Source organism: Salvia hispanica, chromosome 6 (assembly GCF_023119035.1).
Source record: "Salvia hispanica cultivar TCC Black 2014 chromosome 6, UniMelb_Shisp_WGS_1.0, whole genome shotgun sequence".
NCBI lineage: Eukaryota > Viridiplantae > Streptophyta > Magnoliopsida > Lamiales > Lamiaceae > Salvia > Salvia hispanica.
Window position 1 is genome coordinate 42,218,251 of NC_062970.1, and position 14,043 is coordinate 42,232,293.

General features: G+C 34.6%; 3 protein-coding genes across 6 annotated transcripts; 2 read left to right on the plus strand and 1 right to left on the minus strand.

Moving 5' to 3' along the window:
* Nucleotides 1–985: 985 nt before the first annotated feature.
* Nucleotides 986–6,189, minus strand: LOC125192745 (transcription factor bHLH128-like). 4 transcript variants are annotated; one of them, XM_048090378.1, is made up of 6 exons: nucleotides 5,724–6,189; nucleotides 2,616–2,926; nucleotides 2,183–2,305; nucleotides 1,661–1,726; nucleotides 1,508–1,576; nucleotides 986–1,314 (listed from the first exon to the last, which is right to left on the minus strand). In XM_048090378.1, exons 1-6 carry the CDS (start codon nucleotides 6,094–6,096, stop codon nucleotides 1,255–1,257), a joined length of 1,002 nt encoding a protein of 333 aa, XP_047946335.1. In that variant the 5' UTR covers nucleotides 6,097–6,189; the 3' UTR covers nucleotides 986–1,254. The 4 variants fall into 4 exon arrangements, with proteins under 4 accessions (XP_047946335.1, XP_047946334.1, XP_047946333.1 ...); XM_048090377.1 differs by having other exon boundaries at nucleotides 2,183–2,311; nucleotides 2,616–2,923; nucleotides 5,724–6,179; XM_048090376.1 differs by having other exon boundaries at nucleotides 2,183–2,311; nucleotides 5,724–6,179.
* Nucleotides 6,190–8,193: 2,004 nt separating this feature from the next.
* LOC125194404 (60S ribosomal protein L27-3) lies at nucleotides 8,194–8,903 on the plus strand. The gene has a single exon (XM_048092595.1). It carries the CDS (start codon nucleotides 8,253–8,255, stop codon nucleotides 8,658–8,660), a length of 408 nt encoding a protein of 135 aa, XP_047948552.1. The 5' UTR covers nucleotides 8,194–8,252; the 3' UTR covers nucleotides 8,661–8,903.
* A 2,107-nt stretch (nucleotides 8,904–11,010) lies between these two features.
* On the plus strand, nucleotides 11,011–12,434 carry LOC125194403 (probable aldo-keto reductase 5). Its single transcript, XM_048092594.1, has 4 exons — nucleotides 11,011–11,076; nucleotides 11,368–11,540; nucleotides 11,615–11,717; nucleotides 11,804–12,434. Exons 1-4 carry the CDS (start codon nucleotides 11,026–11,028, stop codon nucleotides 12,137–12,139), a joined length of 663 nt encoding a protein of 220 aa, XP_047948551.1. The 5' UTR covers nucleotides 11,011–11,025; the 3' UTR covers nucleotides 12,140–12,434.
* The last annotated feature ends 1,609 nt before the right edge of the window (nucleotides 12,435–14,043 follow it).

The window sequence follows — 14,043 nt, forward strand, 5'->3', positions numbered from 1 at the left end:
TTGTGTTCGTCATTTGCTATTGATCCAAACAGGTTACATGTCATGCACGTGGCTTAAATTTATTGTTTTTAGATTATATAATTCAATTTGTCATGTGTACTTCAATAATGTTTGGTACTACGAATTTAGTTTAATTTATTAATACTTCAAATTTATAAATCAAAATTTATTGTCACAAAATATACTAGGAGTAGTATTTTATAATAAGTCAAAAAATGGTGTCCCGTGGGGGGAAAATGGGGATTTATCATAAAGTTTTATTGGCATTGTCAATAGTAATTTTTAAAAAATGTAGAATTATTTATTTATAAATTTTAAAAATAATGAAGATAAAAAATTAATATTTTGTGAAACTCTATTATATAAAAGTAATATAAGAGTTACAAGCTTGAATAAGATCAATAACTTGTGAAATTTAAAAGTTTTGGTCACTAATATATTTTTATATGTTTTGAATTCCATTTATTTATGATTTTATTTACATAGTGTTGGGAAAATATTAGTGTGGTTTACATCTTATTTATTTTATTGAAAACTAGATAAATATTTAATGATATTTATTATATACATAGTCTCAACTAATTTTAAGGTGTATATATTGTGGTTGAAAATCCTGTAATTTTACTTTGATATTTATGTTTGGAATGAGAGATTAGAATTGATTTTTATTATTTATTTTATCATTTTTAAATTAATTGTTTTGAAAAAAATGATTGTCAATATATAAGATTAATAGAAAAAATAGAAAGAAAATAATTACCTCCTCTGCAGTATTAAAAACTGAACATAAAAATCTCTTCAAATCTTAAAAACAAAAAAAGAACGTAGTAATGCCAACTATAGATTACAAAATAAAGCGAGGCAATAAAAATACCAAGATATCAGTCAATATTAATACTAACATTTAATTTATTGAAAAATACATGACTCAAACGAATAATTAAGACCAAAACCTCGGTAGACAGTAAACAACAAGATCGAGTCATATCCTCAAAGAATCTCATACCAACAAGATCGAAAATTTAAATGATGAAAAAGTTTGTTAATGAACAAGAGTTAGAATTCTTAAGTGAAAACTAGATTAACAAATTTACACAAATTCTCCAAAACTCAGAAGCAAAGATCACATAGAGATTTCCTCATAGCTATAGCTTTAGATGATGAGTTGCTTCTGTATTTACACATCTTTTTCTACTCAATCACTCTTTTCTTCTCAGGTGGACTACGTTTCTTCGTCTTCATTCGTCGTGCTAGCTAGTTGTCCCGCGTCTTCTTGCACCCGCATGAGCAGTTATCAAGATCATGGTTCAATTTCTAGAAAATTAACACAGAAATTAATTTATGATATTTGAACACATGGTTTTTTGTTGAATTAACAACTGTAAGAAACAAAACATTCATGTAATGTTATAATATTATTCTTATTTTAGAAGGGTGGGAATGTGAACACAACTATAGCACAATTTTCAGCAATTTATTGAATTGATTTTGGGACATTTATACTGACCTCAACCTGATCTTGAAGGGTTTTGATGTGTTGCACTGCTAGATCCAGCATGTCGGCGTAGCTGGTTTGCTGCAGCCAACATATATATACATGTAAAACACCAAGAACGCGCACAAACACACACTCTGTGAAAGAATGAGAGAGAGGTTCAACCTTATCCATGTTTGGAACAAGATCTTGTAATTTCCTCAACTTGCCGCTGATTCGTGTCCTTCTCTCCTACATAATACAAGAAAACAACTTAATGAGAGAGAGGTTCAACCCTATCCATGTTTAAGACACCTAAAGGCATTATTTCTAACTCACCATGCATGACTATACATCCCTATATATATACATAACATATATATATGTTATAAACTCTAAATCATAACTAACGAACATATTTTAGGATCATATTCCATGGATCCTTTGATCTTGCATGTTGAGATATTCACAAATCACATGCTAGTTGTTATGTATTGAAAAATTGAAGTAAAATAAATTAATCTAAATACCTAATGAGTCACTCTTCTTTCACCAACTGGTTTCAGATCATAACTATGGTTTGGTTAGTCTCGACTTCACGTATGAAGTACACTTCAATGAAAATCTAGTACTAGAGAAGACTTGAAGTTCTAATTATATGCATATCTAAAATATGGAGTAATTAAAAGAGAACAAATAAAAAAATACCCGTTCTGCAATGCTACGAGGATGCGTAGCAAAGCCACGCTTAGCTCGAATCTTGCACGTAACGGAATCCTGTGGTATGTTGATCAACTTCTCCATGTCTTGTGCTGTTTGCGAAATGCTAAACTGAAACTACAACCCGCAGAGTCAATGCAACAATATTTGTAAGTTGAATCTCATATATAATGATCGATATCAATAGAAAGTAACAAACAAAATAAATAGAGATACTATCATGTTTTGGACGATATAAATTTTAATGCACAGATGGTAAAATATGAAGGAGAAACATAAAATATGTGTAACATAAGAGATATAGTGGTGGAACGAAGTTTCTACAAATAAAAGTAAAAGTAATTTTAATGGACAGGCCAAAATAAAAAAAATGAAACTAAACGAACGGAGTATGTTGCGAAAAGAGCTTATATATAGACACCTGAGATTCGTCAAGACTGTCGGCGACGTGCTTGCCTCGATTCGGCTGCGCGACTGAAAACATTATAGGATTGTTACTACTTGCTTCCCACATTCCAAAGGCGCCGCCGCCGCTGCTGGTGGTGGCGTACGACTTCTTCTGGTGGTGGTTGTCCATGGCGGCGGCCTCAGCAGCTTCTAATTCCGAGATGCGAGAGAGCGATTCTTTCCCGGTGAAGCTCAGCTGTGAATTCAATCTGGAAATGCCGCCGCCGGTCTCCGCTACCCCCTTTGAGTTGTAGCTGCCGATGCCTCTCGTGACTGAAAACCCTGCTGTTATTGTCAATATTTTGAATTTTTGTTTTGTTGCGTGGAAATTAAGACATGTAAATTAGGGTCTACTGTTCCATAAAACTAATGAATGTTACATTTTGATTCTAAGAAATGTAAGTTAAAAAAAGTTAGTAGAAACATTGAATTATACCTCTTTATATAGTATATTTATTCAAAAATAAAATGGGAGTAGGATGAATAGGATATAAGTTTCGTTCAATAAAAATAGTAAAAATAAAAATGAGATATTTAAGATGAACTAAGGATTATATTCAATCGATTAAAAAACAAATCTATTACTACTACATACATTTAGGGTTTCACCGAAAAGGTCATAAGAATTTAATAGTTGCAATTAGTTTAGCCTGATTAGGTGATCAAATTATAAAAACCCTAATCTAAGACATTTTTTTAGTGTACACTTGAAACATAAATTATGCCAAACAACTACACAACAAATTAAAGAGCAAGCCAATCACAACAAATTAAGAGTGGCTTTTTTTAATATTACTCCTATATATCAGTAAATCAATAGTAATTACAAATTTTCATAACTATTTACCCAGCTTTTTTTTTTATCATTTTAGTAGTATATAATATAATTTGGACAAATACAACTAATTATGATATTATATACGTACTCCGATCCTATATTGTATATGTTGGGTGTTTTGTAAGAAACGTTGGGCTGATGATGGTGGTTTAGGCCACTTGCAAGGCACGTGAGAGGCACTCACTAAATACAAATACAATGTATCTATGAATTATTGAACAAAGTGATTATTTATAATTATTTATATAAAATATATACCATCCATGCAAAATTCAACTGTCAGTCACCTATGGGCGTTGCCCCCTTGTATAAATTTTAAATCTGCAACTTGCATTCCTTCAAAAATTTTAAAATTAAAAAGAAATACAAATAAATCATCCACTTGCAATGACAAATTAATTTTAGGTCGTAAAAGTGACAACAAAAAGACTGTAATTTATCTTTTCCCGGATACAAAATCGATACAGAAAATAATACGTACAGTATATAAAAAAAATTATTTAGGAATATCTATAAGTTAAGATTCCAAATTATCAACAATATATATTATGATAGAAAAAAAATTATTTTAATTTGATCATTTTCACGATTCATCACAAATTTAATCAGGAGTTTAATTATACTATGTATATTGACACAATATAAGGTTTTAGTTCAATGAGTATAAAAAACCTATTTTTAGCACAAATATATATTTGCACTGTTGTCTAATAATTTAGAATTATGAGTTAATTTCATCACAAATAAAAGATAGGAAAGACAACATAAATTTTCTTGCATGATTTTTGTTGCAACGAGCTATACAACGAAAATATGGAGTATTAATAAAGTACTCCTATAATAATAATAATAATAGTAGTACATGATATAATATAATTAAAAATCTCATCCTACATGCCTCTTTTAATTGCCCAAGTGGTGAATACTTTATAGCAAAATAAAAATTGGCCAATTCAAGGTGAGCAAGTTGATGGAACGAGAGACCTAAAAGTCTAAGAATTTTAATATAGTTTCTAATACTTTTTGGCTAAAGTCATGAATTTCATAGTTTCTAATATACTTTTTAGGTCGAACTATATATTCATATCAAACTCACGAGTAGATAATAACAACAATAACAAATTTAAATAATAGAAAACCCAAAATTTCTATCAAGGATTGTAAATATGGTACACTTCAATATTAAATATATATAAATTTTCACTGAAAATAAGTAATAAAAAAATAAAACTAAAATTTGAGCGACTTGGTTTATTTAATTTAAGTCAATATTTATTACTACTATAGTACGACTACTAAATATCGGGTGTTGGGTCTTTCACTATTTGTCACATATTGTGAGACAAGTTGGTGTTAACCCCATATAAATTTACTACTTTGCCCCTTCATCCTACATTCTTTATTACTCAACAATTACACTAGTTAATTTGATAATTGGATACTAAATTAAATAAGTAGTAGTTGCATGTATTTATATCTTTTCAAAATTAGAGGGATTGTTAGGTCAAAAATAAATATTTCATGGTAAATGTTATCACGCTCTACAATGTTGAAATATTTAGCAGTATAGCCATTGTAATTAGGGTTCAATGGTATGACATCGAGTCTAAAAACCAAACTAATTACTCCTTTTAAGATTTTTTTTGTCTAAAAAAGGAATATATACCTGAGTGTGATTATGAGACATTACTTTTTATAAAAGCAACAATATGACTTACTGAATAATTGTCAAGTTGCAAATTATAATTTTTTTCGTGACGCCTACTATGAGTAAATTTATATCTATACGGGATATCCCGAAACCCGAAGGATTAGGGTTTAATTTTTAACCCCAAAAATCATGATTTGAATAGCCCAACAACCAGAATGGGTTGACCCGAACCCGAGCGGGTCGACCCAATTGGATTAAAAAAAATATAAAAAATCAACATATTTTTCAGAATATTTTCCTAATTCTTGAACTCGACCAATCATTTCATATTTATTTACGTCCTAAGTAACAAAAGAACATAATATTCGTAGTTGCATGCAGACACAAACATAAATCAAACAACAAAATTAATCACTCGTTAAATTAGCGATTATATAAACAGCAAAGCTCAAAATAGGAAGGACAAAAAGGTAATTTAACGTCAAACAAAGAAGCATCATATAAATTTCAGCAAGCAACCAATGAAAAACGAATACAGTGCAAAAATGCTCAAAGAATAAATAAAATATTAATATATATACACACACACATACCGTTTCTATCTCCGGCCGCCGTCGCCAAGTGATTGAGAAATCCCGCCGGCGAGCTGCTCTGCCTCAGCAGCGCCGTCGAAGAGCCGCCTCCGAATCCATACGACGGCTGCAAGCCAATGGTCGTGTTGGCCGCCCCGTGCTCCTCCTCGCCGCGCCGCTGCATTGCGGCGGAATCGGAGGCGTCGGGGTGGAAGAATCGGGCCGGGCCGGGACCGAGGGCGGAGAATTCGCGGGTCGGGGGCCCGACCACGGAGTCGGCCGCGGCGGTGAGGAGGGAGCCGGGGGCGGAGCCGTAGCGCATGAGGCTGCCGCCGCCGTTGGTGGCGGCGCCGCTGCTCATGGAGGAGGAGGAGGAGGCGGAGGAGGGATGCATATTCGGTTAGGGGGGAGAGAGAGGGGAGAGAGGGTGTGGGATATTTAAAAAAGTGGGGTTGTGTTGCAAGTTGCAAAGGGAAAAGTCTAGGAAGAGTGATTGGGGTAGAGGTGGGTGTTTCAAGAATTGGAGTGTTGTTAGAGACCACTTGATTAAATAGCTTACTATATTGCAACTTGTCATTTGTCTCTATAAATTTATAACTTTAGGGGTTAGGGTTAAAATCCCATGTTTGACTATGAGTAGGGGTTCTTCATTAATTTGAATCTTTCTTGTGTAAAATATCGTCCATGACTTTATTGTTAGATTTGGTTATATATATGAGATCCTATTCATTGAAACGTACTTGATGCGTGAAAAGGAGATCAGATAAATCCGACTATGCACTTGGTAATCATTTTATCAGTCATTTAAACATATCTTTGATGCACTATATTTATCAGCGCTAAAATCGACTGCATGGAGACAGATAACTGTTGGTATCGTATCTGTATGGACTATATGTAACTCTAAGTAATGCATCTTGAATATCTTATACTACTAGTAGTATTATCTAAAGATAAATAGTATTGGGGGGGGGGGGGTGTTTAACTACTGAAGTAACAAAATGAGATAAAGAATATTGGAGTAGTAATTAGGATGAAACACTCAGGCAAAGGAATAGTAAGATAAAGATTTCATGAACTATATCAGCTATTAATTCGATGTATGTATAGTTAATTCAAGATTTCTAAACGCCCTATTATGTATACAGGATATGGTCATGCCAATTCGTACATGAACATAATTGTCTAGAACAAATCGTACATGAACATAATTGTCTAGAACACAACTAACTATACAACTCCAAGAAACTTTACTAAAAATGGATCATCTAATATGGTCTACTATTCTCGATCATGTTACATTGCACATCTCCAGATCTATCAATACATACATACATCAACTAATTATGTAAAGCCGTACCATACCAAAAGCATTTTGAGTACAAATAATTGAAGTAAACCTTGAAATAAGTACGAGGAATGAATACTTAAAATATCGAAAGTGTAGATTACTTTCAACACATATAATACCATAATATTAATTTCTCACAGATAATGATACTAATAATACTATCATTTTAAAAATATATAAAGAGGATAAATAATAAAATAAACTCCGTGGATTAAATATAGTTGCTTCCTTGATCTTGTGCAATTAATTTGCTTTTGTCGATTTTCACAAAAAATGGAAGCATAAAAATGATGGATGGTGGTAAAACATATCAACATCTTATTTAGCTGCTGAAAAGTGGAAAGTGAGCAACAAACTAGACAATTCAATAAAATGACAAAAATATGAAATATAAAGGGTTTTGGGTGGCGTCTTTAATTACGACCGAGACAATTGTATTTGACCCAACGATTAGAAAGATAAATTTGCTAAGATTAAGAAGCCCAAGTAATCTTGTATAATACTAATGAACAAGATGCTTAAGTGATCTTGTACTATAATAAAAAAATTAGTGGATTGGGCCGGTTTGAGTCACTTTCCAGATCTTATACTATACAATCAACTGTACTATAAAAAAAATTTAAACAATAAACTCTCCGTTCAAACTTATTATACTACTACCTTTCCTAAAAATAAGAACTTTTAAAATAATATGGATTTTAAAACAAAATTAGTAAAAAATAGTCCCACATTTTCTAAAACAATTTTTTTTTAATTTTTAAGAAACGGAACAAAATGAAAAGAGTTTCCATTTTTATGAAATGGAGAGAGTATTCAGTTTCAAATTGTTTCGCATTATTTAATTATTGTTCTTTATGAAAAAATTATATTGAATCTCATATTTTATTCTCACTACATAATAATGAAACACTATTCTCATAAATCTTGTGCCTAAAATAATCATTCAATACTACCCCACTTTCATAGATCTTGAGAGGGACATTGATTTAAGTACAATTATGAAAAAAAAAACATTGCCTAATGTGGAGAGCCTTAGGCCCAGTCGTAAAATTAGTAAATAGCCCACTTCACCCATATAGATCGGCCCAAGCCCAAATATCTGTATAAATACCTAGCTAGGGTTTTCAATTCGCCTGCGTTGAGTCTCTAGAGAGAGAGAGAGGTAGGTCTAGAGTGAGAAAGCTTCGTGAGCGGCGGAAATGGTGAAGTTCCTGAAGCCAAACAAGGCCGTGGTGGTCCTCCAGGGCCGCTACGCCGGCCGCAAGGCGGTGATCGTCCGGTCATTCGACGACGGCACCCGCGACCGCCCCTACGGGCACTGCCTGGTCGCGGGGCTAACCAAGTACCCTCGCAAGGTCATCCGCAAGGACTCGGCGAAGAAGCAGGCGAAGAAGTCGCGCGTCAAGTGCTTCATCAAGCTCGTGAATTACAACCACATCATGCCCACGCGCTACACGCTCGACGTGGATCTGAAGGATGTCGTCACCGCGGATTGTCTGCAGTCCAAGGATAAGAAGGTGACTGCGGCAAAGGAGACCAAGGCGCGGTTCGAGGAGCGGTTCAAGACAGGGAAAAACCGCTGGTTCTTCACCAAGCTCAGGTTCTGAGTGTTTTATTCATGTTTTGGTAGGGCTTTAATTGAATTACTGTCTGCTACTCTTTTGTTGAGTAATTTTGCGATATTTATGTTTTTGAAGGAGATGATTTTGTCTCTGAATTTTAATCTCAGATGCGTTGAACTTCTTATGTTTTAGTGTTGCAATGTTTTTTGTGTGTGGATTTCAATTTCAATTTCGGAAGTTGGTGTACTGGATTTAGTTTGAGTGATTATTGATGGAAATTATGTTTAAGTTGCTGTTTGATCTAGCTGGGCGAATGAACTTCATTTGAAAATTCTCAAATGTATATAATGTTAATAATTATTTACCCAAGGCAAGCTAGAATTTTGAACTAAGCTGATTGTGGATTTAGATTTAGACCTCATTAACCTTCTAGTGTTATCCTCACAATTATTGAATTTAATAATCCTGAATTAACTGTTATCCCTTTAATCGTAATTACTCAACTAACATTTGATAGAAAGGAAGGAATCGTGTTTATTTTTTTCATTGTAGATTTCTGGAAATGTTCCTCCAGTTTGTTAAAAGATGTACATTTTCCCTCTTGTGATATGATACTTCTCTTCCAGCTCCTTGTTAAGATATCAATCCCTTCTGATAGAATTTTTAAGATGGATATACTTTCTTTATCCACTTTAGTAGTTGTTGGACGGTTCTATTGCAGTTCAGGCATTTCCTTTCATTGCAAAAATCAACGTATTTAGTCTTCTACCTATTCTATTCTACTTTGTTCTCACCTTATTCTCTTGGCTTAATTTTCAACCATTTATTCCATCTATGTCTCAAAGTAAACGCACTCAACTTTGATGAGAGTCATGAGGCCGAATGAGTACCTTGGTACTTGTAATGTTTTCATTGCATGTTTCCGTCTTGTTTTGAGCCTCATTTTTTTTACCATCTCTATATCTTTCTCTTAATTAGTCTGTTCTTCAAAATATTGGATTAGGATTTTTTGATTGCTATTTTAATACTCGTTGCCTTCATTGAAAGGTGGCACTTATGTAAAGCAACCATTCATTGATACTCCCTCCGTCCCAAGATATTCGTTCCTTATTCTACTTTGGGGTGTCCCAATACACTTGAATCATTTCTATTTATGCTAAAAATTTACTCTACAAGCAACTCCACTTACACCACTAAATAACTATCTCCTAAATTTCCGTGCACAAAAGAAATGGCTTTAATATCTTGGGACGGAGTAGTAGATATAGTACTCCCTCCGTTTCATAGTAACGGAGGTGTTTCTTTTCGACACGGTGATTAAGAAAAATAGTGTTAGGTGAGTTAAGTAAAGAGGGAATAAAGTAGAAAATGAAAAAGGTAGAGAGATGAAGATAGAAAAAAGGCAGATATATTCTCTCCGTCCCATTGAAGATGACTCACTTTCCTTTTTAGTTTGTCCCAACTAAGATGACCCATTACTTAAAATGGAAACATTTTATCTCTACTTTATTGTAAAATAACTCTATTATTATGGAACGAAGGGAGTACTTGTTTGGAATTCTATGAATTGAGATATCTAGTAAATAAAATGTCTAATTGATTACATTTCATGTTTTATTGTTAATTTTAATTCTAAACAATTGAAGAAGCTCAACAATTCAGCATTGGAGAATCCACCACCCATGATTTGTATGATACTGTATTGAATCAAGCCAAACCTATACTTTAAGCTAAAATAAAAAAATTGTTTCCCAAATAGCCGTACGTTAATTACGGTATGAACTAAAGTAGTAGTATAAGAAAGATAAGCGAATAATATCATGGGAAGTAGCCAAATCATCTAATGACCAAAGTCAAGGATTGTCAACAAAATGTTAGGAAATACTAATAACAATTAAACGAACGAATTCGACAGGAAATGTAGTTGTTTTCACTATTCCACAAACTCAATTTCATTTCAAAATCCAAAGTCAAAATTTCATTCAAAACTCATCGTTATCACGATCATTTTATATTTCTATAATCTCCAATTTTAACAATTTTTGGTACTTGTAAAATTGGAATAGATAACAAAAATTAATTCATAATAATTAAAATTACATTAATTAAATACTAATAATAACATGATTTAAAATTTCGAAATTGAATTTTAGAAACAACTAGAATTGAGGACGATTTGGGATGATGTGATTTTACTAGTAAAATTTAAAGGGATAGTGGAAGCACTGTAGAAGCCGACGCTGACATAAATAAGTCTATGCATAGATTGATTGATCGTCGAAGAAAAAGGATGAGGCGGGTCAAATGGTTGCGTCAGCGATGACGTACTTCCACTTCCCAATCCCCTATTTTAAGCTCACCATTCCTCAATTCACTTCGATTCATCACTCAAATTCTCAATTCCGCCAAAATGGGAGTAAATGTGCCCAAAATCAACACCCGTGTGCCCATAGAAGTCACTGTGAGTACTCTCTTTTAAGGAGCATATACTTGAAAAGAATGGATATTGTGTTTCAAACTTGCAGTGTCTCTGGTGGTTTCTTTTCCTGTTAATATTTGGAGAAGAAAACTTGGCTCAATGCTGGTAAAACGTATAATTTTGACGCACTGATAGACAAATTGCTTATGCCTGAGACGTGAATTGTGACGATTGTATTTGGAACAGAAATTTTTGTGCAGTATAAAGCCATGGCTTTTAATTGAATTTTTCTTGCCTTGTTCCTAATGCTGAATGTGGTTCATGATTTTGTAGATGGGAGAACTCAAGAAATTGGTCGAAGAAGGAAAGATAAAATACATTGGACTCTCAGAGGCATCTGCTTCAACAATTAGAAGGGCTCATGCAATTCATCCAATAACTGCCCTTCAAATCGAATGGTCATTGTTTTCAAGAGATGTGGAAGAAGAATTGATTCCTACATGCAGGTAACAGGAATACATTTTTGCTGAATTATGATGTTTTGAAGGGAAAAAACAATAGTTTGTTTTGTGATTTTCAGAGAACTTGGTATTGGAATTGTCCCATATAGTCCACTTGGACGCGGCTTCCTTTCAGTTGGTCCCAAGTTGCTAGAGGAGGCATCAGAGGGTGACTTTCGCAAGGTTAGTGCTTGTTCGTGTATGATATGTATCTTCTGTATCCCCAATAAAACAAGGATAATGTCTAAAATTTCTGTTGCATTTGCTAGTTTTATCCGAGGTTCCAGGGTGACAATCTTGAAAGCAACAAGCTCTTATACGAAAAGATTTGTGAAATGGCTACAAGTAAAGGTTGCAGCCCATCTCAATTGGCGTTGGCTTGGGTGCATCACCAAGGAGATGATGTAGTTCCTATACCCGGCACCACCAAGATTGACAATATCAACGACAATGTAGGAGCACTCTCTGTGAAACTAACTCCTGAAGAGATGAGCCTTCTATCTTCTTTGGCTGAGAATGTCAAAGGAGACAGATCCATGGCCATGGCGAGCACATGGACTAACGCAGACACGCCCCTGTTGGAATCGTGGAAAGCCGAGGGTTGATATGCATGACCGCAGCTTCTCCTTCCATGCCTCCAATAATTCTTGTAGTATAGTTAACTACTTGAAAATCTATCTTCTTCCCTTTCTGTTTGTTTGTTTATTGTTAATTTTAACTATAAACAAACCAATAAGCTCAACAATTCAGCATTGGAGGTTTTGTAGTGAATTGTGAAGTAAGTGACGGTCGTAATGCCTCTGGGTGTGAGAATCCACCACCCATGATTTGTACTCCTGATTACTGTATTGAGGCAAACCTAATACTTTAAGCTAAAATAAAAAATTTATCTCCTGAATAGCCGTACGTTATTTTTTGGGTTTTTGGCCTTAAAAACCATAAACTTTCTTCGAATTCCGGTTTTTCCCATGAACTTCGAAATTTGTTTTTAAAACCACCAACTTTAGGTCGGTCTGCAATTTCCCACGGCGGGTCAACGGTGAAACCCGGCTTGTCATATTTAATCCTATTTGGCATATCAAGGGTTAGCTGGATCCTATTTGGCAAAATTAGGGTGATATGGCAGCAGTGCGCTGCTTCTTGTGAGGCTCCATCACGACGGAGGAAGACGCCGCTGCCTCTTCCTCCGACGCCTTCAGCTCGAGGCCGAGGGCGTCGAAATCTCTGTCTACGTCGCCGGCACCCTCGTCGTAGGTACGGAGGAGTCCGTCGAAGGTGAGGCCTTTCTCGCCGTCGATGAACTTAACCCTAGGATTCACGACCACCACAAGCGCCGGCATCTCCTCCCGGTCCAAGCCCCCGTCTATGTTCACGTCGAATTGCTGGAATATTCTCTTCTCTTTCTCCGATCTGCTCCCTCGAGTCGTCATGGCTCGATCTCGCCCCCAAATTCTGGATATTCAATTGGGAATGCCGATGGAAAAGTCAACTCAAATTGAGAGTGAATGGTGCCTAAATTCCTAAATTAGGGATTGAATTGAGCTTGGAACAGAATATTTGGGGAAATTATAGCTCCTAAATCAATCAGCTCTGTCCAATAAACCCTGAGCTGAAGAAAACGACGCCCGTTGCACAGTCATTTTTACGGCGTCCCGGATGGACAATCTCATACCGGAATTTTAGTGGAAATTGCATATTCGGGTCGGGTTGGGAAATTGCAGACGGACCGAAAATTGGTGATTTTAAAAACAAATTTCGAAGTACATGGGAAAAACCAGAATTCGGGAAAAGTTTTTGATTTTTAAGGCCAAAAATCCTTATTTTTTCTATATGAACCAAAGTAGTATACTACTACAAGAAACATAAGCGGAAGTCATGGGAAGTAGCCAATGCATCTAATGACCAAAGTCAAGGATTGTCAACAAAAATGTTACTCCCTCCGTCCGCGAATAGGAGTCTCGGTTGGCCATTTTCATCCGTCCGTCATTAGGAGTCCCGGTTAGACATTTTATCTTGAGAGTATAAAAAATGACCCCATTGTTCCCTTAATTTAGAAGCTGCAATTAATTTTAATCCACTTTGATTGCAATTTCTCTCTCTCTCTTAATATTAGATTTCATTATTCCAAAGAATAAAGCAAATAATAATATAAATGAGTCTCACATTCCACTATCACACACTTTAATTATTACACTCAAACTTTTCTTAAAGCCCGCACCCAACTCAACCGGAACTTCTATTCGCGGACGGAGGGAGTAGTAAATACTAGTAATAACAATTAAACGAACGAATTCGACAGGAAATGTAGTTGTTTTCACTGTTCCACAGACTCAATTTCATTTCAAAATCTAAAGCCAAAATTTCATTCAAAACTCATCGTATCACGATACATAGAAGTACTATATCTTATACCTCAAATCATACCATAATTAAAAAAATCATTTTATATTTCTATAATCTCCAATTTGAACAATTTTTGTTACTTGTAAAAATGGAATAGATAACAAAA

What these genes read in the sequence shown, in the direction of transcription:
- LOC125192745 (XM_048090376.1), bottom strand. Translation starts at nt 6,096, where the DNA reads ATGCATCCCTCCTCCGCCTCCTCCTCCTCCTCCATGAGCAGCGGCGCC. An exon ending in CTCGTAGCATTGCAGAACGG is followed by an intron (nt 1,727 to 2,182) that starts GTATTTTTTTAT and finishes TGTATTATGTAG; the next exon opens with GAGAGAAGGACACGAATCAG. An exon ending in CCCTTCAAGATCAGGTTGAG is followed by an intron (nt 1,315 to 1,507) that starts GTCAGTATAAAT and finishes TTAATTTTCTAG; the next exon opens with AAATTGAACCATGATCTTGA.
- LOC125194404 (XM_048092595.1), top strand. Translation starts at nt 8,253, where the DNA reads ATGGTGAAGTTCCTGAAGCCAAACAAGGCCGTGGTGGTCCTCCAGGGC.
- LOC125194403 (XM_048092594.1), top strand. Translation starts at nt 11,026, where the DNA reads ATGGGAGTAAATGTGCCCAAAATCAACACCCGTGTGCCCATAGAAGTC. An exon ending in GAATTGATTCCTACATGCAG is followed by an intron (nt 11,541 to 11,614) that starts GTAACAGGAATA and finishes TGTGATTTTCAG; the next exon opens with AGAACTTGGTATTGGAATTG. An exon ending in CAGAGGGTGACTTTCGCAAG is followed by an intron (nt 11,718 to 11,803) that starts GTTAGTGCTTGT and finishes TGCATTTGCTAG; the next exon opens with TTTTATCCGAGGTTCCAGGG.